This window comes from Hetaerina americana, unplaced genomic scaffold (assembly GCF_022747635.1).
Source record: "Hetaerina americana unplaced genomic scaffold, ioHetAmer1.1.p SCAF_12, whole genome shotgun sequence".
Classification (NCBI taxonomy): domain Eukaryota; kingdom Metazoa; phylum Arthropoda; class Insecta; order Odonata; family Calopterygidae; genus Hetaerina; species Hetaerina americana.
Window position 1 is genome coordinate 34,432,387 of NW_027286292.1, and position 23,193 is coordinate 34,455,579.

The 23,193-nt window shown below is 34.5% G+C and overlaps 1 protein-coding gene across 2 annotated transcripts in view; it reads left to right on the plus strand.

Moving 5' to 3' along the window:
• The window catches only part of LOC139685908 (protein ST7 homolog), a 65,349-nt gene that overhangs the window by 39,801 nt on the left and 2,355 nt on the right, over nucleotides 1-23,193 (plus strand). The window contains exons 9-11 of one of the 2 annotated variants that reach the window (XR_011700242.1): nucleotides 4,101-4,344; nucleotides 13,315-13,457; nucleotides 22,616-22,716. Coding sequence is in view for 1 of the 2 variants with exons in the window: in XM_071583043.1 (XP_071439144.1) it covers nucleotides 4,101-4,344; nucleotides 22,616-22,755 (384 nt within the window). In the remaining variant the exon portion in view is untranslated. Of the gene's footprint in view, nucleotides 1-4,100; nucleotides 4,345-13,314; nucleotides 13,458-22,615; nucleotides 22,756-23,193 lie in introns of those variants that run through there. The other variant, XM_071583043.1, reaches the window with a different exon arrangement.

Here is a 23,193-nt window from a genome sequence, read left to right on the forward strand (position 1 = left end):
GCATCATCATGCAATACATAAACAGGCACAATGGGTCAGAAGAATTGGAGCATGGTGAAGCTCTTTTCCTCTTAGCTACAATGCTTTGGAGCACTCCCCCAATAATAGTCCAATGGTTTCCCAAACTGTGTGCTCTGGCAATTCAACTGTTGGCAACTCAAGAAATTTCATTTGGCAAAGGTCTTTTTTGAATGTTCCTTACTTTATAATATAAATGTTCCTTTCTTAATAAAAGAGCCGGTTAATTAAAAATTGCCAATTTTTAATTAATATGATACTCCACCATATCATGCCTGAAACGTCTCTTTTTTTAAGAGCAAGCTAAGTTGAACCGTGCATAAGTCATAGACAATTTGATTGATTTTTTGATTTGACAATCAAATTTTGTTGTGGAAGCTTTGCTAATTTATTTATTTATTTATTTACACAATTACGTTGCATTAGGCAAATTTCCTGGTGGCAACGGTCAGGTTAGGTCAAAGATAACTACTAACAACGAAAATTACATACGAACACATAAAAACAGATAAGAGACAAAATATTTTTACATAATGACACTTCCACATCACATACAAACAAACTTCCACACCACATACAAAATGCCGTCCACATCACATGCAAACAATATTTTCAAAACTACAGTGAAGTTTATTACCCAGTGGCTACTTTACATTTCAACTTAAAACTTCTAAAATTGGATGGAAAGGGCTCAAACAAACCTCCAGGCAGCTGGTTCCAATCAATAATGGTTCTATTTAAAAAAGAGTATTTTTTCTTATTGGTTTTTTGAGTCCTTATTTTTATTTTGTGGCTATGGTCGTTTTTTCCCTTAAAGTTAGGCTTTTCTATCCCTTGCCATAAATCTTCCCACGCTTTGTCCTTTTTAACAATTCTATACATCGTGCCTAACCTACTCCTTTTTCTTCTATTTTTCAAACTCTCCCATTTCAGTACATCTAACATATCCGTGACACTATCTGTTCTTTTGTACCTTCCGAGTACATATCTTGCTGCCTTTCTTTGAACTTTTTCTATCTTTTTAATATGTCCCACCTCATATGGATCCCATACTATGGAGGAGTATTCTAGGATAGGGATAACCAGTGCCTTATATGCTTTTTCTTTTGTGGCTACGCTACTTCCTTTTAAATTTCTCATCGCCCAATGCAATACTTTAAAATGAAGACCTAATGAAGGTGCTGGTAAATATTCAAGGAGCAATTGTGTTTTTCATAAAGTGGATTTTTATGAAAATTATAAATATACCTATATATATTTTACTATACAAGTACTACTATCATTGGCTGTAGTCTACCAGAGTAGGGTAGGTTTTTGGTGGACTCTGCCACTGCCAATTGTTTGGCCTAACTAACGTGACACAACAAATGCATACACCTAATACTACTTATTATAGTAACTCATCCTTTAGCTCTACCTCCCTTAATTCCATTCTTTTCCTCACCATACCTCACTTTCCTGATATGCTACCCCCTATTATCACTTCCTGCATCTCATTACCTCCTCATCACCTGAGGCATCCACTTTTTCTGACTTCTAATTTCTCTCAACAACCTCTATTCCCCCACCTTGCCTTAACTCTATTGCCTTCCATGCCTTCATTTCCTTTCAATTATATTTTTGCCATTTTTCTCCAATCTACTACGCTTATCCACTTGCCTCAGTGACAAAGTATCCAAAAATGCAAAACTAAGCTCCTTATTCAGTTTTCACTAGTCTTTTATTTGCATCCTTACCTAAGGTACCTGTTATCAACTCCCACTTCATTATAAAAGTTTTCTTACCTATTGCATTTTTTCGTTTTATGTCCCTACTACCCTGCCCTCATTCCTCCAACACACTTCCTAAATAGATGATCTATTCTACATGTTCTAGTTTAGGTCCCCCTACTCTGATGTGCATCTAAGCATTTATGGTTCTTGAGAATCTCATTACCTTCATTTCTTATGATTCATTTTCATTCTCTACGTATCAATGTATTGCATTAAGTATTGATGGTAGTCCTTTGGCTGACTGGCACACCAGCGCTTAATCATAAGCAAAGCTGATTTGAAAAATTCCCCACGTACTTTGGCTCCAGTCTCCATCCATTCCCATGCCTAGCTTTACTTTTCATCATCATCATTGAAAAGGGCAGGTGATAAAAGACTCGAACTACTCTGGCTAGCACTGCCCATTCCTTATCTGCACCTGTACACTCTTTGAGACGTGTAAAGGTTCTGAATAAGTTATTTATTACTCGAGTGTACTCCTTCCTTCAGCAAAATGTTCATAAATTGTGCTCGGTTTACTTTATCACATACCGTATTAAAATCCATGAAGCATATAAATAAATCCCTGTTGTACTTCTATCCTCCTTTCTACTGATGACAGCAAGTGTTGCTATTGGATCACACATACCCTTCCCTTTTTCCAAAACCAAACTGATTTTCATCGAAGTCCTAACATGCTGTCTTCCCCTCCCTTTTATTGATGATCCAATGCTAAGGTGTATAATGAGAATATATAATACCTTTGCCATTTGTAAAATCAAAATTATAAAACATTACAAAATTACAGTCGTCCTTACTTTTCACTTTTTTGGGATTGGTTTCAATACTGATCCATGTAATAAAGTCTTTCGGCCAAATTTATCCCTCATAAATGCTCTAAATGAGGCCATAAAAACTTTTCCTTCCCTATTTTCCTAAGTTATTAATAAGGTGTGCAGGAGTGTTATCTAACCCCGCAGCCTAGCATGATTTCATTTTCTTAGTTGCCTTTTCTGTCTCACAGTGAAGTATTATTATCTTTATCTGCATAATATATCCAGTAACACTGACTCCATTACCTAGTATTTTTGTTTTATAGTTTCTTCAAGTATTCTTTTTATCTTGTTAGAGTCTCTTATTTCATTAATGTTTTACCTAATGCATTTCTAATAGTGTAATTGGAGTGTCCTGTCACATCTTGACAATTCTTTCATCTCTTAATATATTTTGCCCATTTCACCATCATTCTAACCTCCATATCCTTCCACCAATCTTTCCATCATATTTACTTTGCCCTATTAGTTTCTCGCCTCAAGTTTATCATTTAGCTCTGCATGCATTCTTTTCCCTAATATGTTCCTGTTCTTCCATTTTTTTCTTTAATCCAGCTTCCTAATTTTGTATTCCATAGTTTCCTAACCTATTTCTTATTAACTGTGCCTGTTATTTTGTTTACTGCTTTATTTTTGTCTTGTCCAAGATATTTCAATCATTCTATTACTGTACCCATTCCCTTATCCTCCTTAGATTTTGTAAACTGCTTCCAAGTATTACTTCTTTTTTGTTGCAGTTAAATCTCCTGCATTACATTTTCTTACTCTCTCCTTTCCTCATTCTCTTCAATTTAGTATTACGCTTGAGGAGCTTTAAATTGTGTTCCAAATCTGCATCTGTTCCCAGGAAAGTGTGTGAGTCTATCCTGAAATACCTAAATCTATGTCAACCCAAAGTATAATGTAATATATCCATTTCCCTCCCAGTATTTTGCCTGCATACCTACATCTGCCATAGTTTTTAAAAAAGGTGTTAGTTATATTAATCTATTTCTTCTACAGAAGTCCTCAATTTTACCCCTTCATCCTAAACTGTACTCTCCTACCTCACTCTCACCTCTCCCATTTCCTGTTACTGCATTCCAGACCCCATCACTGTCAAGTGTTTTCTTCCAGATACACTTGCAAGTATTTTTGGGTATGATAATTTTTATTAATTGATCTCATTACCAGTAATATAAATTAATGCTTTTGAAAATGATCAAAGACATAATATAATTTTTAGTGAAATTAATTTTCACGAGGGAGGCCTACTTTTGCTTTTTTATGATGAGATTTCAGTGTTATGGTATGTTATATTGGGGTGCTGCCTTGTAAAATGTAACTAGAATTTTCTTGTTCTGGAATAAATTGGTAAACATACCAGTTGATGAATTTGCAATGTATTTATGTAATATAGCTTCAATGCTAAATACATGTGTATATATTTGAGACTTGACTCATCTGTAATGTTGAATATTACTTAGTGGTGACCAATTTCTTGGTGTTGACTTTTCAGTACCTTCTGGAGATGAAGCCTTTAATTTTACCTCCAGAACATGTGCTCAAGCGAGGAGACTCTGAAGCAATAGCATATGCATTTTTCCATCTTTCACATTGGAAGCAAGTGGAAGGAGCTTTGAATTTACTTCACTGCACTTGGGAGGGGACCTTTCGTATGCTTCCTTACCCACTGGAGCGAGGTCATCTCTTCTATCCGTATCCCACCTGTACCGAGTGTGCTGACCGAGAGCTACTTCCTGGTGAGTGGAGCAGAAGTGAAAACTGATATCTTTTAATATTTTTGGATTTTCCTAAAGTTTTGGGAAATGGTAAGGAATGAAAGCACTCAGTGCAAATCTTACAAGTGAGAGACGGCGACTGGGTTTAAAATATATTCCCAAATTACTAGAGTTCTAAGTAATTTTCAATAATAGATCTATGTATTTGCATGTGCCTATGGGAACCAGCTTGATTAATGTCTGAGAAAATGCCAGAAATATATTCTTAGCTTCTGTGGCAAGATTAGTTGAAAATATATAGTCAGTGCCTCATCAGCAGTGGAAAAATTTTTCCTCTCCCCCTCTCTTTCACACACACTAAGTGTTTACTTAAGTAAGATGGTGGATTATGTGGTTGGTATGCATGGTTGTAGTGAGTCGTCATTGTTTTCAATCCATGTTAATTTTCACATCTGAAATTATATTTTTTTTAAATCCCACCCAACCATCAGAGCAAAAGTTCTGATTAAATTTTATTGTTATAACCCCAAGTAACTTTACCATTTCTCAATTTTTTTAATGTTTTGATGGCATACATTTGTGGAATTGCATGGGTGTTATTTTGTAAGTGCTTCATGAGACTTTATGAATAGTAATTATGTTAAGTATCAATTGATATTACTTTCCTATGGCGTGGATGGGACCAGACGTAGTCCAAATTATGCGAAAGCCAGACTTACTTGGGATTTGACACATGTAACCGAATGGAACATTTTCTCTCACTATACTTGTGTGCCCTTGACATACCATAATGACTCCACATAACACATTAGAGCACATAGGTGTAAAAAGGATTCCATTTAAATTCAAAATAATCTTATTTGATTAAAATATAATGCTGATTTTTTGCCAAAAAATAAGTCTGTATAAATTGTATTAATTCTTTAGAAACTTCGAATAAAGCAATGGGAATGTATACTCAATGGTATTATATCATTTAACATATCTATTTACATACACGTAAGTAAATAATAATGCAAGTTTTTGTATAAATAAATAGGAGCTTAGCTTCAGAAAAGGGCACTAGTTTTTTTTATGATCTTTAGTTGTAGTATGCAATACACAGTTGTTGCTGTTCTGTGAAACACACAATTGAACTTAAGCATCCACATCTGAAATGTATTAACACATGTGCTTTATTGATATCCCTAAAATATTTAAGGATATTGCGGCTTATGATATTTGTTGGCATAGCAACATGGTTTTGTTAAAAGCATTTGGATTCTGCTATATTTTAGTGTAGCCGGTAGGCTTCTATGAATGGATCAAGTTATCAAATATATTATTCATGGAGAAATGAATATTGCCACGAGGACTTCATGTTCATATTTAATGATGGGCAGTTTGATTGGAAATTAATGCCTTTTGACTTTCCCTTGTTTTTAGTCCTCATAAAATATCACTTATTTCTTCTTGCAGAATTCTCTGAACATCAACTTGGTATTTCATAATTTAGGGAATGAAATAATTATGGAACCAGCTGATTGTGTTAACTCCAGTAAACCATGTTGCTCAACTATTTTAGTGTATAGAGAGTATCGTTCATTTAATTCTGTTCAAAATCCATCTAAATCTCCATGGTTGTCAATATTTTCCATGAGAACACTTGTCAACTTGTAGCTACAATCTGTGTTAGTATACAGAACTCCAACGCAGATCTGGACTCCCTTGATTATGCAGGGGATCAGAATTAGCCGGGCTCAGATTGGCTAGGGTTATTGTGTTCAAAAGAAGGAATGGTATCAAGAAGATATTCTAATACATATAATATCTCTCTTAACTGTAATGCTTTAAATTATTGCCTAAGGCATTTGTACAAGTTTTTATTCCTGGCTGTGTATTTTTTCAGACCTTCATAGTGTGTATGCATGCGTGTAATGCATTAAAAAAAACTGATTCATTGCCTTGACCGGTCTACTTACTATATCTATGATTGGTCTTCAGATACAAAACCATTATAATTAACATACTAAGATTATATGTGAGCATAGCATGTTAGTTATTGCAATTTGTGGTCTTATCTTTATCCTACACCGAAAATTTTGAGTTGCATGTAATGATATTTCAATGGCTGCAATTCTCATGTTTGACTAAAAGCTTATTATGGCTTTTTATTTTATATTTTATGAAAGGAAGTCCATTTGAAACTATGCTATTCAGTAAAACAGAATTGGGAACATTTTTTATTGTCTATCATTGCTGCAGTTATTATTACAGAACAACTTTAGAACTTTTAAGGTATTACTGCAATGAAGTTAGTGCTGATCCGGTAAGAGAGAATTATCAGAGTAAGTAGTAGGGGAGTGATAATGTTAAAGTAGGGTACCAAAGAAGTTTTTTTTTAGTGCAGCTTAACATATGTGATATACTTGTGCACCACCTGCCCTGTTTTCTATCACTCTTCTGCCCTGTTGCTCAAGTCACTCAAGGACTTGGAGATGGCTGAATTTGTGGAATAGTGGTGTTCCTCATCATGTTACCTGTATAATCTCTTTCCAGTCAGCTGATTGAGTTGTCTCTAAAGGTGAATTTTTTGTGGAAGGAATTGGAAGTTGATTGTTTACTTTCAATGCTTGTATTCATCTCACGGGTATCCATGCCCTGTTATTTTTGGCTAGACTGGAACTTATCAAAAGCATATGAAGGTGAGGGTAGCAGAGAGTGATACAACTCTTCAGTCTTACTATTTGTATGAGCTCTCTTTATCAGAAAAGCAGTGTTACAACTCTGAAGATTGAAAATTTTGTGTAATTTTGCTTTATATATGTAATGATATTGGGAGCCATCTCCATGGTAAGGTGATATGACCATGATATGTGTGTAACCATAGTTCATAAATTACACTGCTCCATAAAATATGGAAGTCATTGCACTACATTTGTAATTTTTTTCTGAAGTGAATTGAAGAAAAAATAACAAAATGTGCACTGAAATCCCAGAAGGTGCAAAAGGCCAGACACGATTAGACCATATTATAAAGTAAATTTATCCATGTGAGCCTATCACAAAGTGATGAACTGTTCTGTAATAATTTTTCATCTTATGTGCAAAATAGGTTTCACTTTTTTACGTTTTAAATATTGCACACTGACTGCAAAAATTCCTGTTACTTTCATCTAATACATTCTGGTCCAATGATGAGAATTCAATTCTTTCGCAGACATCTCTTTAAACATTTAAAGTGTCTTATTATGAGCATAATTATTGACTTTTTGCTTAATTTTATTTCCCATGGCCTTTTAAATATTATGTCAATCTTACTCCAGTAGTTAAGAATGGGAGGTGGCTGCAAACTGTATGATTAGGTAACTATGCAGTATCAATCTTTCTTACAGGGTCAATATTCTTTTTTTTTGAGCTTCCCAAAAATCTAGTTTTTTCAAATGTGTTTATCCACATGGCTCAAACTCAGGAAGTGGCTAGTAATCTTATCTGAGGCTCCTTCACATTCAAGTTTCCCACAAAGCAATTTTGTTCAAAGAGGCTCTGCTCTATCTGTGTAAACAATCCACTCATAAAGAAGCTTTCTCTGTCAGCTTAAAAAGTCATAATGCGAAAAACAAGGAGTTATCATATCAACAATCATCTTTGTAATTTTTTCTGGGTTATAGGTTAGTTTTTGAAAAGTTTTTTTTTAAGTCTCTTTGAGCTGTGAATAAGTTGCTTGGTTTGTCTTGTAAGAAGCTAAATGTAAATTCTATTTTTTTTATAAATTTCCCCGTGGCTATGCATCGTCAGATCAATTGATACATTGAGCTGTAGCTGGATTTAATTCATGTTATAGGCTTTCTTATGTTCCTGTGCAATTTTTTTTATCAGGGTGGCATCTGTGAACTCATGATTTTGCAGATGCTTAGGACAAATGTGATCGGTTGAACTGCGTATAGCCCTGAATCCTTCTTTCCAACCTCTTTTGGATTGTTCACCACAATTCTGTCTCCCTTATCATGCGCGTTTGTTTTCATTTTTGTCCACTTTAACTTTTCCATCCTTCTCCACTTCAACATTTCAAAAGCCCCCAATCTACACCTATCATCCTGCTGCAATGACAATGTTTCCGCTCTATACATAAAAAAACCAGAAATTTTACAGAAAAAAAATTGCAACTAAAAATTAGAATTACTTAATTTTTTATGTCACTTGCTAAATGTGTAATCACCTCTGCCGTACACCTTAGCAGTGGCTCCCAGTAACAATATAGACAGAAGCTGACGGTGCCTCGCGGCATCACCTAGAACCGAACCCAAGCCCTCCAGTCATTAGCTCAGGGGTCTATTGGCAGGGTTGCTGTGCCCTAGAATTTATAAGTTGTTTCTAAAGTAATTATTGCAAAAGAGTCTTATAAGCACTGAAAATATTATCAAGCGATTTTCTCTCCATAACATGGAATCATAGCCGCCAACATTGAAAATTTGCATGTAATATTGATGATATAAATAAATTATTAGAAAATATGAACAAACTTGACCATAAGAGAATCTCAATATTTTTAAATCAAAAATTTTTTAAAATCTCATGAAGTTATTTACTCTATTGTTATGAATGTATATTAAAGTTTTGTAAATTCTTGGAACCATTTAGAAAATTCTAATCTTAATTCTTTTTTATGTATCTCCTTTTAATTTTCAATCATCTGGCCTATAGTTGAACTTAAAAGGTTTTTCTTCGTTCTGAGATATCTTAAGGTGTTTAATAATAAAAAAAATTGATTTGAAGAATAGACGACAGAAATATTAATTACTAAGTCAGTTACATACCCCTTTGAATGGACTACAAACTTGATGTGGTGGAAGGGCTTATGCGTTCTCATGGCACTTAAAACTCTAATCTCTAATTTAGGTGCCGTAGTGTACCTCTATGTACCCCCAATTGGAGAACATGATCTACATTATTTGAATTATTTTACAAAACTATATTGTTACTAAAAGTTGAGAAAATATTAACTTTTGACATTGCATGCCTGGTGTGTAATCATCTCCTGCCACTCACCATAGCAGTGGCTACTGGGTACCAGGTATATCAATAGATTTTGCCCGCCATAATGAATATTAAATTAGAAAAAATGAACTGATGTACTGTTAAAGTTATCTCTTAAAGAAATAATGTGAGACCATCATAATTGTCAATGGCTGTTTACTGTAAACAATAATGCATTTTTAAAGTAATTATTCAAGACTAAAGATTTTGGCAGCGGCTGTTTACAGTGTAGAAAGCATCTGCTCATCTGTCAGCACATATCATAATATACATTTATAAAAGATGTAATAGCTAGATAAAGGATGTAGTAGTTTAATGTGCCCTACTTGTTGAGGTTCATTAAAGTAAATCTTAATTCTTAGTGAAACTTGAGCTGTCATGTGTGTGTGAAAAATTTTTTTTTTCCGAAAAAATTGATTGATCTTAAGAATTTCCAGTAAAGTACATCCATATCGGACCTAGCATCTTTAGACCTTTGGAATATTTACCTAATTTTTGCAAATAATTAGAAGCCCTTGCTCTGTTCCATCTTGGCATGATGTATCCCCAAAGAAACAAATTAATTTTCAGGTTTATATATGAAGGGGTTCTCCAGACAAATGGCATCACATAGGAAAGACAGTGTGAGATGAAGAAATCGTAATAAATTTATGGTCTGGTAATTAATCTGATTTGACATTAGTTCATGATGATGAAGTGACGAGAGCAGTAGTGTTTCCAAAATTAAAGTGAAGATAAAAAATATAAAAGTTGTTCCTCGTGAATTGTAAAAATGACTGTGAGACAAATGCAAATGATGAAGATATTGCTTCAACTCCATCGCGCCATAGTTTTCACTCCTCTGGGAAAATGTAAATCTTGGCAGAAATTTAGAGCAATTTTAGATCAAAGAGATGTAATTGAGTTCCATTAAATTGTGTCAAGTAATGAAGTCACATTGTTTTTTAGTGATGAATTTTTCATAATAAGTCCAATCTACATTGCCATCAAAACAAGCAAACACAATCTCCAAAAACTGGCAAGTGGTCTGATGTAACCATTTGTTAAATGAAATATTTTTTCCTATTTTGATTCTCATTGGCCAAGTGAAGAAAGGTTCACTGAAGAATATTGGAGTCCTAATCCTTTTTTCACAACCAACTAAGAATTATTAATAAGAAACAGATTTGAGTAAGTATGGAAAGTGTGGAACTGTAGAAATAATGGTGAATTTTCAGGCTTAAATCTTTTTAATCAACAGATGGTCTAAAAAAATAAGCCCTCTTCTTGAATACCTTGTAAGGAAATTTCACAATGCAAATAAACTTAAACAGAAATTATCACTTGATGCGCCAGTAATTCCTTGGAGTAGAAAGTTGAAAATCAGAACGCACAACCCAATAAATATGGATTAATTTTGTATGATGTAAGAAAGCGATTCTAGAAACATTTATAAGCTAAAATTATATTCGACAGAAAGGAAACATTGGAGCATGTTATCCTTTCAGTTTTGAAGCCTCAATCAAGGTAATTAATACAACAGTGCCAGAATTGTTGAATTTTCTTGAGTGCTAAAATTGGAGTTTTTTGAGCAATTAGATCAAATAAGGGGCTTCTTGCACTACTGATGAGTTATGAAAATACCTTGGAAATGGAAGAGTATATGTTCTGTTGGAAAGGTAAATTATTATGTGCAGTTTGGGAAGATTACAAATTGAGGAATTTGATTATTAGGTAGATTGAAAAAACTTGAGAAGTATAATAAGTAGACAAAAGGTGTAAGGGCAAGGGGAAGAAAAGAAATTACACAAAAAGTTGCAAAGTGTGTGCTGCATTAAAAAGTAGGAAAGGATGATGTTGTATATTCTTTTTGCAATGTTCCTCTACTTAAAGGAAAATGCTTCTTAGTCTATCGCACAATGAAGAAATACTGAGATTATGTGAGAGTATTGCTGTGAAAGCTCAATTTAAACTTTTAATCATCAAGAAACTTGTAGCATTTGGTATTATGCATATGCAAATTTAAAGACCGGGCTTAAAATATACCAGAAGAGAGGTATAAGCAATTTAAACAAGCATATGCAATGGCTTAACCCATATAAAAGGGGTTTTTTTATTTACTGTGCTAGTTATCTCAGTAAGCCTCATTTTTATCTGTAGATATGATGCACCAAACCGTAAGAGACACTTTCTCTAGTTCCCTGGAACTTTTATTAAAATTTGAAACCACTGTAAAATTAACCTAGATAATCAATTTCTGGGGTATTGACATCGAATTATGACTATTTTGAGTGCTGCTGCATTTGGGAGATGGTGGCTCTAGCTTTTGCATTCATTTTAGACTACATTATCAGAAACAGACAATCAGACATTAGCTATTTATTAGGAAGACTCACCGACTCTTTCTCTAGTTAGGTTATTCATAATATGTTCTTACTGCTGTCCATGTTATCCTTTCTCCACTTCTATTTGTCATCACTGTGTTGCTTTCTGTGATGATATTTTATCTCCCATTCTCAGATTTGAAGCTGTTAAAATAGAAGTTTCATCATGAAGTTAAAGCCAATGCCATTACCATGGTTGAAATTATGAGGTTTTCAATTTCTCTCATCACATAGTCAATGTATTTTTTGTGTGAGTAGAGGGTTTTTCTTTTCGATCAACATTTTATTTTATGTTTAAATTTGGTGGTCTTCTGAATGCTGCATTCCCCACAAGAGCCATCTCTTTAATGCATGTGCTGTTGCCCAGCTGTGTTCTATTATTCTGCATGTCCCTGAGTCTTATCTGCATCTGCCCGTACTCTTTTACAACCCCAGGAGTTCTGCTTGTACAGCAAGATCTGGCACTCATGGTCTGGTCTGAGACTGTCACATTTGGCACTGTATGTTTTTTGTGAAAAGAGGGGAAGTGATCATGTAATCCAAATAAGCTTCTGAGCTGTTCCAGAGTCAACCCAGAATTAGTATTGTCATGAGGATTGCATAGTTGGTACCTGGCGAGAGAAGTGGTGAATTGAATGATGCCATACTACTACACTACTGGGTTAATTATAATAATTTTTATTTGGAGGGTTCTGCAATGCAGCAGCTCTGTTCTACCAGCTGGCCATGCTCCGCATGCATTTCAAATGGTCAATTATTGTTGACATGTGTTGGACAGAATTAATTTTTGTTTGAATTACTAAAATCCGAGTGTACTTTTTAGACTCACTTTCTGTCTATCCCTGTAGGGTTGACAAAAAGAGTGAACATTTTGTAGTATATATGAAACAAAACCAAACTGATTTTAAGTAGAGAATATCAATGAATAACTGTTCACTGAAACAAAGCGACTGCAAAAGTGGAGTTAAGGGGAATTAGGAAATTTTCGGAAAGAATGCAGGTAGATGAAAGATAAAAAATATGAAGAGGAGAGGGTATGGGAGAGAGAGAGAGAGAAAGAGGAAGAAGTCTGCAATAAATGATGTTTCTGCTCAGCTATGAGAGTGAAGCCAATGTATACCTGTATATTTGTATTTATAGTAGGCTTAAGAAAAATAATTTAAAAAGAAAAAAACCAGGAAATATTTTGGCATCTGGGAAAAAATAATCTTTTTAGTCATTCCTGGAATGTGGATTGTATGCCATATCTCATTGGCTCAATGATCGATGGAAATTTTTTGCATAAGTTTAGACTAAATTTTATAATCAACAGAGAGAAATTTTGCTGGAACTGCACATTTTGCGGCTATGGAAAGTTCACAAGTCTCAGGGAAATTGGAAAAAATACCTTATCTGCCATTCTGGAAGTGAGACTGAAATTTTTTCTATTTTTGCCAGGCAGACTGCACAGAAATGTTAATGTACATTGTGGAAGTTACATTTTTTGAGTGATTCTTGAAAGCCATTCTTGAATTTCTTAGAAAAAATTCTTTGATACTCTATGTGCCATATGACTGAATCAAGGTTGGTGCATACCATGGACAGTCATTCAGAACTTTCATTTCTTGTACAGGGGTGGACTTCTCGGTCTCTGAAACCTGAGATCTGAGTTGGATGGCACATCATGACATGGCACTTCCTTGAAATGCCGCTGAAGTGTGATCGTTACCACAGGAGAGTGTGGCCCAACAAGATGATTTCATCCAGCATAATACGGTTGGTCCCGCTGTTACATGGAAGGAATTTCTTAAATAGCAATCTTATAAAATATCACCCATAGCATCCACGGATCTTGATGGCTTTTTTGCTTATATTCATGTATAATTCCTAATCTTGCAAGGCTAGTCTTCCGATGTGACAAATTGCTTGTGTCATGAAGCCCTGTTGGATTTGGAGCTAGTTTAGGTTGGTCATAGGTTTGAATGATCGTTTTTATTTGAACCCTGCATAGTGGCTGTTTTGGAAATGCTAACATGGAATTTTCATTACAAATGCGATTTCATTAGGAAATATGAACATGCTTTAGATTTTGAGTAGAACTTATGTGTGCTAGATAGTTTTTTATAAGATTCTTAAATTTTAACCTAGAATATAATACTGTTAAATCTAATTAATTTTTCACAATGCTTGGCAGAAATTTGAATTATTTCTCTGGTGCATTTAAAGCCAGGTAGCGTGTGAAATTGTGTAAATTTCTGGGAAATATTGTTCCCTTTTTGCACGGGCGAGTTTGGTTTTCTATCTGAGGGTCACAAATACATGGTGGAATTGCATTAACTGAATTTACCTCAGTTTATGTACTGCTTGGGACACAAATGACCGGGAGTATTTAACAATTTATACTTTCTTTCAAAATATATATATTAATGAAAAATTTGATTCCTAACTTCAATAGTGCTGAAAATTTTCCCTATGGAGTTTATTGTATGAAATGTCATATAAATTTTTTCCTTTGACTTGGCCTGAAGACATTTGCTCAATTTTACCTGTAATTTATGAAGACAGGTTTAGCATGGAAAGATAAAAAGAGAACAGTAGTATTACGAAGGAATAAAATGAGAGAAGAAAATCTTGAAGACAAAATTCATCAATTATTCAAGAATAAAATTGAAAGGCTTAAAAATGCTAAGTTTGAAAAAATATAGAAAATAGATATAACTGAACACAAAATTTGAAATAGTGTAGGTAAGCTTTGTTTTAAACTGTGTGTGGAGGTGATGCATGTGTAGGATATGTAGTAATTAAGAAGTGCTACCTTAAGAGAACTCCATGAAAAGTTGATGGCCTCAATGAGTAGAGAAATTACAGAAAATAATAATGAACTCTGCTTCCCAATGATCAATGATGGAATTCTGGAAGGTGGATATAAATAATAAAAATAAAAGAGACAAACATGAAGCATGCATTGCTCAAACTATAGAAGTACTAAACACAAGAAAACAAAATAGAATACATACTATGGTAAATTTTGCATTAAGTGGCAGAAGACAATATATTCAACCCATCAAATGCTGAAGGAGGCACCAAAACTTAAAATCACTGATAAATAAACTTAAACGCCAAGCAATAATGAACCAACTTAAGTACAAGATATACACGGTCTGCCCCATGAATAAGTAAAATGATTTTTTTTCCCACTGCGGATGACTGGAGTGAGGTGATTTTTGATGGGAAAGGTGGTGGGGTCTTGGGAAAGCAGGGCAACTCAAGTCAGTTTTCTGCAGGCCGTTACAATGTGCAGATCTCTGCTCGACTGAACCCCTGTTCAAGGCTCTGATCAAAAATTCACAATGCTACATTCCATGGAGCAAAGAGACATGATAAAATTTTGTGTTCGACTCGTAAAATTGGGTTTAGGAAATAAAACTATGTCCCAAGGAATGCTTTTTCATTGGTAGGAGATGTTCCATAGAGGAGGTTGATGACTAGAAATACCCTGGGCTTCCATCAACAACACAGTGATGAATATGTGCAAAAAGTGATGCATACTCAATTCAAATCAACGCTCGAATGTCAGAATGTTAGCAAAAGAATGCAAAATACCAAAAACCACTGTACATCACATTCTTACAAAAGATTTAGCCATGAGAAAGGTGTGTGTGTGTGTGTGAGGCCTTGGTGAGCTGCCTGAAAGAGGTTCCTGTTCATGCTTTCCAGGAAGTGAACCTCAACTGGCAGAGGTGCTGGCATCAGTGTGTTGATGCACAAGGTTGCTATTGAAGACTTAAAGTAATTTGTAATTTGATCTGTGATATTTTTTCCCCAAATATACTTGACTTATTTTTGGGATAGTCCATGCATAGGAATGACATGGAGGATAAATATTTAATTTTTAGCTAAGTAGAACTTGGAAGAAACCTATCAAATGTTGATGGCTCATCTAGCTGAATAAATGCACTCTACTATTTGAGACACTTTCTATGAGCAAGACTGAATACCAATAATCCAAATGATTAAGACATTATGGCTGAATATGAAAAATATGTTGCTAAATTGAGGGTAGAATTTGTTGCTGGGACAAAGGACTTGCAAGCAAAAGTATCAAGGGAAATCAGAGGTAAAAGAGAATATATGCACATCCCAATTTATTACAGATTGATGGCAGTGTATAAATCAACTGGTTATGTTCAGTTTGATATAAGTCAAAAATGTATGTCTCCAATCACCTGAAGAAGAAGACAACAGCTCATAGGAATAAAGGTGCACAAAAACACAATCGTCAGAATAGCATTACTTATTGAACCATTTACATGGTTATAATCCTGTCAGAGCTGCAGTACTGTATTATTGAAGGCAACTATAATAACCGTATTGCACATTATGTTAAGGAACAGTAGCTAATAACTTCTTTTTCACTTTTATCAATTTGATAACAAATGTGATGGAACCCTCTTGAGTAAAATATTTACCAGGTTGACCAGTCTCTCATTTGTATCTCTGGATAAGGAAGACTCAGGGAATACATGTTATAGTGTGTCATTTGGTTTAAGGTTGTAATTATTTGTCCAATGCACTAGAATTTTCCCTTAATTTAAATGAGATAAGTCTTCGTGCGGAAAGATACTGATTTTAAGGGTTTACGAGAGAGCAAGATTCCATTACCTGACAGAGTAGCTTGGGACATGTGATCTGTAATAAGTTATGAGTTTGCTAAATAATTCAAAATCTTAGTTAATCCTATAATTGGTTACAGTTGACATTTGTAAATTTCATCCATTGCCATGATCCGAGGTACTATTATTCACTTTCTCACTAATTGATTTCTATTTGCAACATTTTATTTTGGTGTCATCTGTTATTCCAGGTTTTTTTGTCATGGTCAACCTTTCCTCTTTATCTTTGTGGTATTGTTTCTACATTGTCCCTAATTACCTGTTTTCCCTTTTCCTAGATTCCAAAGCGAAACCTACATACTCTCACTTAATCTCTTTTATAATAAACCTCTCTTAAAATTTAATTCATTACCTCCTTTCCTCTTTACAAATGAAATTACGCTCACGAAGTGACTGGCATTTAATTGAATAGTTACAAATTATTTTTCCTCGTACTGTATGCATGCTAAAAAAAGAAAATTACTAATTCCACATGAAGAAATTACCTAAACAACTTTTTCTTTGATAAATGCACTAGTTTTCTCATGGTGCAGTGTGCATTTTAGTACTGTGGTAAAATTAATATTCTCATGGTAAAAATGACTTGCAAATTGAGTCATTAGACATTTCACTTAGTAATGGCTTAAACTGCTCGTCTTGCTGTGTTTCGTCTCACTATTTAAAGCCTACTTTGGCATGGTCAAGCAAAATATTTTTATCATATTTTTGAAAAGGATGTGTCCACTAAAAGAGCATATTATTAATGCCAGTAAATTTAAAATAAAGACAACCAGATTCTGTGACCATTTTAACTTATTTTAATGATATGGGTTCTGTATGGAGCTTGAATTTAACTATTTTATTTTTTTCTTTGATGGATTTAATGAAATTCTCAATAGAAATCTTAATTTCCTAGTTATTTTGATTAATTTATGAAGTACCATAATCAAAATAAAGAATGGATGTAATGGATCCCTCTGTTGCAATCATTGAAAAGATAACCCCTTAATAATTATTGATGTGCTCTGTCAACATTCCTGCCTATGCATAGGTGACCTGTTGTCGTGAGGGGTATTGCAGCCTAGTGGTTAGAGCATTTGGCTACCTAATGGAGTGCCCAAGTTTGATTCTCAGTCTATTTAGCCACTCTCAGCTTCAGATGAGGCCCCCTACCTTAATGTGTAAATATCACATTCTCACACTCAGTAGGGCTAAGTGCAAGGCAAGCCTCTCAGACCAAACCCTGGGTTAATTAATGTTTTTCTTTATTTTTACATTAATAAATGGCACCATTGGGCAATTAAACTTGTTTTTGGTATATTTACATGTAGGACTTTCCAAGTAATCTTTCTTTAGGGCTTCACTGGTTCAATGTATGTATCAATATATTTGCTCAGTACTGGGCAAAAAACTATTATTATGCTATGCATTTAATGGTAATTTCCCTTGCATTTAGTGATAATTTCTGATTTCTATTTAAGTACAGTACCATCTCTTTATAGTAAAATTAAAGGGACCTCACATTTTGCCTTTTCAATATATCACATTACACTGCAAATAAATATAATATAAATCCTGTAATTAAAAGGGAACTTGAGGCCAGCAATAGGATAAGCAGGGTACTGAATCGCGATGGAATAAACTTAATATCAATGTGCATTTCACAAAATAAAGTGGTCCCCACTTAGTTATGCCCTTGCAATATGATAAATTTGCTTAATGGTGTAACCACCAAAGAAGGTCATTGTTTATGATAAAAAGCCTATATTGTGATTCCATCCATCCATAAAAATTGTACATGGGATTGCACAGATCATCTGCTGGCCATACCACATAACAATCACTAACATACATGTTTTCAGCCATGAAAAATCATAGGTTTCATAATTTTGCAGCTTTGAGAGATTTGTTACAGATTTTTGACATCTTATTTTTGAGAAGGCCAGCATCCTTAAAACATTTTGGAATTCCTGACCTACAATTTTTTAAAAATAATATAATCAGTGAAGTAGAAATTCAAGAAGAAAGATTGACTGTAGAAGAAGTATGCTACACTCTACTACAATTATGCTCAAGAAATCCTTTACAACAAGTGAAACGCCCATTTCAGTATCAAAAATTGATTCAGCATTTTGCAAATTGATTTTTTTAACTGCCTACTTATATATAGAATTATAATCATAACTGCTTATGGTCCCTTTCCACTCACCAATCTAGGAAGAAGTATTTTTTGGCTTTAGTGTATTTCATTCCAAATAGTGTGGTAGCCCAGTGAGTAAAAGTGCTAAGCTAGGGAGGGCTCAAGTTCAATTCTGGGTAGCTCTCACGGGCACCCTCAGCTTCACCTAAGCTGGGTGATACCAGATTTTCCTGGGACACCACAAGCAGCACAGGGAAAGCGACTGACCCCCCACCCTGGTGTATGGATTTCTCCAGCTGTATAGAGCTTTAGTTCAAGGTGAGCTATGCCCTCACCTACCAAACCGACCTTCAGGTCGATAACTGTGGTTTTGCTTGTAAATTCAGGGGCACAATATTCAATGAAAAGATTGTTAAGATAGGTAAGGGTAGAGCTCATCCAACAAGCCCCTAAGACATTTAAAATCTAATCCAGGGTAGGAGGACCAGTTAAGAGGGCTAGTTTCTTTTCCTGTGCCATTTGCAGTTTCCTATTAACTTCCGAGAAGCAGAAAATCTTGCTGCTCAACTTTTGCAAGAGGTTGTCCTAGGTATCACCTGGGATTTAAATCTGGAAAACACTAACCACTAGGCTACCCTGCCTGGCCTTAGCATATTACTTCAAGCCCAATGCCCTGGTAAAATAGTAGAACAACAATAATGATAAATGATGCTGTACTTGTGAAAGCTGTGTATGTTCAATAACTTTCATGTCATTGTCAAAATTAACTAAAATACTTAGCATTTGTATGTGGTTATTGTAAAAATGTTCACACCACAGAATATTTCATAAGAAGCTCAATCATTGACAGGGGCAATCATTTAGTTCAAGATGCAGATTTACCTGGAGCAAATAGAACTGGGGAGAAAAGTAAAAAAGAAGTCTATTCCAGTCATACTTTGAGATACAAGCATAGTTTTTCTTGTTGCTACACCTTAAATTTAGTAACGTTCCATGTAGAGCTTTTTCTTATTTTATTTTGATTTTTGTTACAAAGCTTTATATTTAAATACAGTTATTTGGTCAGATTCACAATCTACGATGAGTGAGAGTGAGTAGATGAATGAGAGATATACTGACGGCACTGTCTAAATTTCTCAGCACCTCAGCAGTTTGTTGTATGGTTAGAACATTTTATTTTTGCTTTGTTCTGCTACATTCAGCCCCATTTAAATGGTTCATGGACAGAGTATTTGGTCATATATGATAGTAGTAATAATAATACTAATTGATTTGCCAAAAGAAATTGATTGATATACAAACATAAGTTACAACAGAGGGATTAGTAATTCTTCAGTTGTATACTTATTTTCATGATCAAAATAACAGTGAATGAAAGAGGATAATATAAGTGAATTACAAAACATTCACTCATTATATAAATGTACTTATGTACTCGGGAAATATATACTTACCATGGTTAAAATGAGGTCATCAAAATAACTACAAAGAGTACAATTTACTTGATGAAGTTTACTCAGGTCTTCCACCCGGTCAGGGGTTCCATGTTGGCCGACATGGGACCCCTGACCCAGTGGAAGGGTAAAAATCATCCAAGTCGAGGCAAATGATTTTGAAATTGTTGCAATATGCTGTACAATGTTTTTTAATTTATTATTGAGAGTTTGGTGATGGTGTTTGGTTAGATAGTTTCTTCCCCTAGTCTTAAAAGTGCTTATGTGGTAAATGCCCTTGAGGTGAGGTGGTAATTTATTATAGATGACAATAGTTATGTGGTATGGACTATGGTCAGTAAGATAAAGTTGGTTTCTTTCAGAGTGTATTTTAGTGTATTGTCTGGTGTCTCGTAAATAGCCTGAATTTAGACAAAAAGAGCAGTGGTTCTGGAATTACCTTTGCTGAATCCATGCTGAGACTGACATAGTAAATTATATTTTATGAAGTATTTAGTAATACAGGAGTACATTATCTTCTAAAATATTTGAAATATAGGAATATATAATGGTAATATTCCAGTTATTGGTTTGATCTTCTGGACAATTTTTCTTACGAATAAGAATCATTTCATTAGTATTTAATATGGATGCGAATATACCTTTTTTCAAGAATTCATCGGTGATGTGACATAGAGAGGGTAATTGCAGAGTAGCATTTAGCTAATCCATGACCAGGAATTTCATGAAGATCATATGAGTAGCAGTTGCTGCGGTCAATGACACATGATCTTACTTAACTTTCATCAGTTGGGGAAAGGAAAATTGAGTAATGTCGACTCTTTCTAGTGTCACCGGAAAACTGTTGAAAATCAGTGTTAATTATTTTTACTTTTAGGACTATTTCTGTGATGAATTTGATTAGAATGAGCAACCATATCTTGGATATGGTGATGGAAACAATTATTTAAAATAGCAGCAACTTCCTTAGGGTTGTTAAATTGTGACCTCCTGTCTCGGCTTGACCCAATTGTCAATGTGTGTTTCATCATTGGCAATGATAAACATGGTTTAGGAAATATGTTGCTGTTTATCTCAGCAGATCTGCTTGAATAGCCCAAAAATGTTTTCTTAGTGTTCCATTCAACTACTTGTATTTCAAGGCATTTTGGGCCTGATAGTCCACTTAAACATACAAAATATCTTGCATGATTGGTAAAACAAAATATGAAGTGAACGAGGTAAAATTGAAATTTAAGCCGGGGAAGTCATGGCATTGAAGCATTTATAGGCATTTATGAACATTAAAAGTTTTGGTTATCTCCCTATAATCCTCTAGGAGCATATGAATTAGTGGCTATTTTATGCATCTAATTTGTTTTTTAATGTAGCATACCTGTATTTGAGTAATATGGCAGATTATACTAAATTTTACTCTACATATATGATTATATTGTGCATTTGTATATGATCTTGTGGTACTGTCATTTGCATCACAATGCAATGAGGTTTGATTGATGATAACATAATGAGAGAAAGTTTTCCATTTCTGTGCTGAGGTGAATTGGATCATTTCTTCCCTCTGTTCTCCAGGCATTTTTCCTCAATCGCCACTAAATTCCACCTTTCCAGAATTGTATACTGTTTTTGATTCCTTTTTCTGGCCTTTGGTCCCATCAGCACTTGCTTTACTCACAGTTGAATCATGGTCAGTGTGCTTAACATACTTCATTAACTGAGAATATGCCTCACGATATTTGTTTTACATGGTCGCTTTCTGTACTGTCATGCTAGAACAATTAGGTAATTTTCCAATGTAGCTGACTAAACTAAAGAATAAAAATAGTGGTTTCACCTTTGGAATGACTCTTTTAAGTGCAGTTGAAACTGATTGAAATGTCAATTTTATTTAAAACTTGTGCATATATTTTCCATCCAGATGTTATTAATATTTCTGGGAATGGCTCCTAAGCGTGTTTGCCATACCAGTCATTTTCCTGCAACTTGCTGCCTCAGCAGATCAAGCATTGTTTTATTGTTGGTTGTGTATGTAGTCTTCACCAACTAATCAACTGATCATTAGGTAGATTTTTACTTAGATTGGTTTCCTCCTGTTAAGGCATGGGATTTATGTTTGTTTATGGCAGTTTGGTAGCCTCTTGGGGAGAGCATAAATGAGCAACGGGTCCTAAATTCTGGTCACTCCCATCTATAATGCAATGAAATGTGATTTGCTAGGTGTGATAACGTTGTAAGAAAACATAGGTTCCGCTCAGTAAATGACTGCCCCACCCCAAATGCATGAATTTTACCTGTATATCATAGATGTAAATACAAATGGACTCAGATCTCCCCTTCAAGTCAAAGCCTGTCCTTGAATAATTTACTATGTTGGCCTGGCCAAAGGAATTTACCATAATTCTTTTGTTGTTGTGTGATGAGAATCTAGGTCATTCGGATGTGAGATTAGAATATTATAGTGATTGGGCAGTTTCCCTTGGCTTTATTACTCTTCAGCAAATGTGTATGGATATGCATGGCATTTATTCATTCTTCCATCACCCTCTTTTTTTCTCTGTCTGATTTATTATCAGGCAATTGTTTCAGCTTTTAAATCACTCAGGGTGTGCATATTTCTTTCTTGTGAATTTTCAGAATTTCTAAATAGTGATTGTCATTTGATATATTTGTTAATTCTCTGTGGTTCAGCATTCCATGAAGTGAGTGTGTACCCCAAGAAAGAGCTTCCATTCTTCATTTTGTTCACGGCTGGTCTCTGCTCATTTACCGCTCTTTTGGCTCTACTCACTCACCAGTATCCTGAACCAATGGGACTCATAGCAAAGACGGTGAGCATTTGATTATTTTTTAATTATCCCTCTATACAATATAGCTGTGATTTTCATTTATATGACCTGACTAATATGAAATTTTTTCATGTAAGAGATCACGTGGGGTGTCAGTGGCAGTATTATGCATACTTTTTAATAATGTTTTGTTTTTGTTTTATTTTTGATACCCTGTGATTTGTTATATGTACACTCTTAATTAAAACCATTTTCTGTATCATTTATTTAAAATCAAGAGTTAAATTACAAAATTGCTGTCTACACACACTGTTCAATTTTGCATTTTTTAAGACAGTAATTTTTCAGTTTAAAAGTGAGTAGAAAGAAAAATTGTGAGAGTTTTTCCCATTATTTATGTCTAAAGCAAACATTAGCTCCTTTTGATAGGTGTATTTGTTTCACGCAAACACTGTCTCTTGGTTCAGAGTATAATTTACG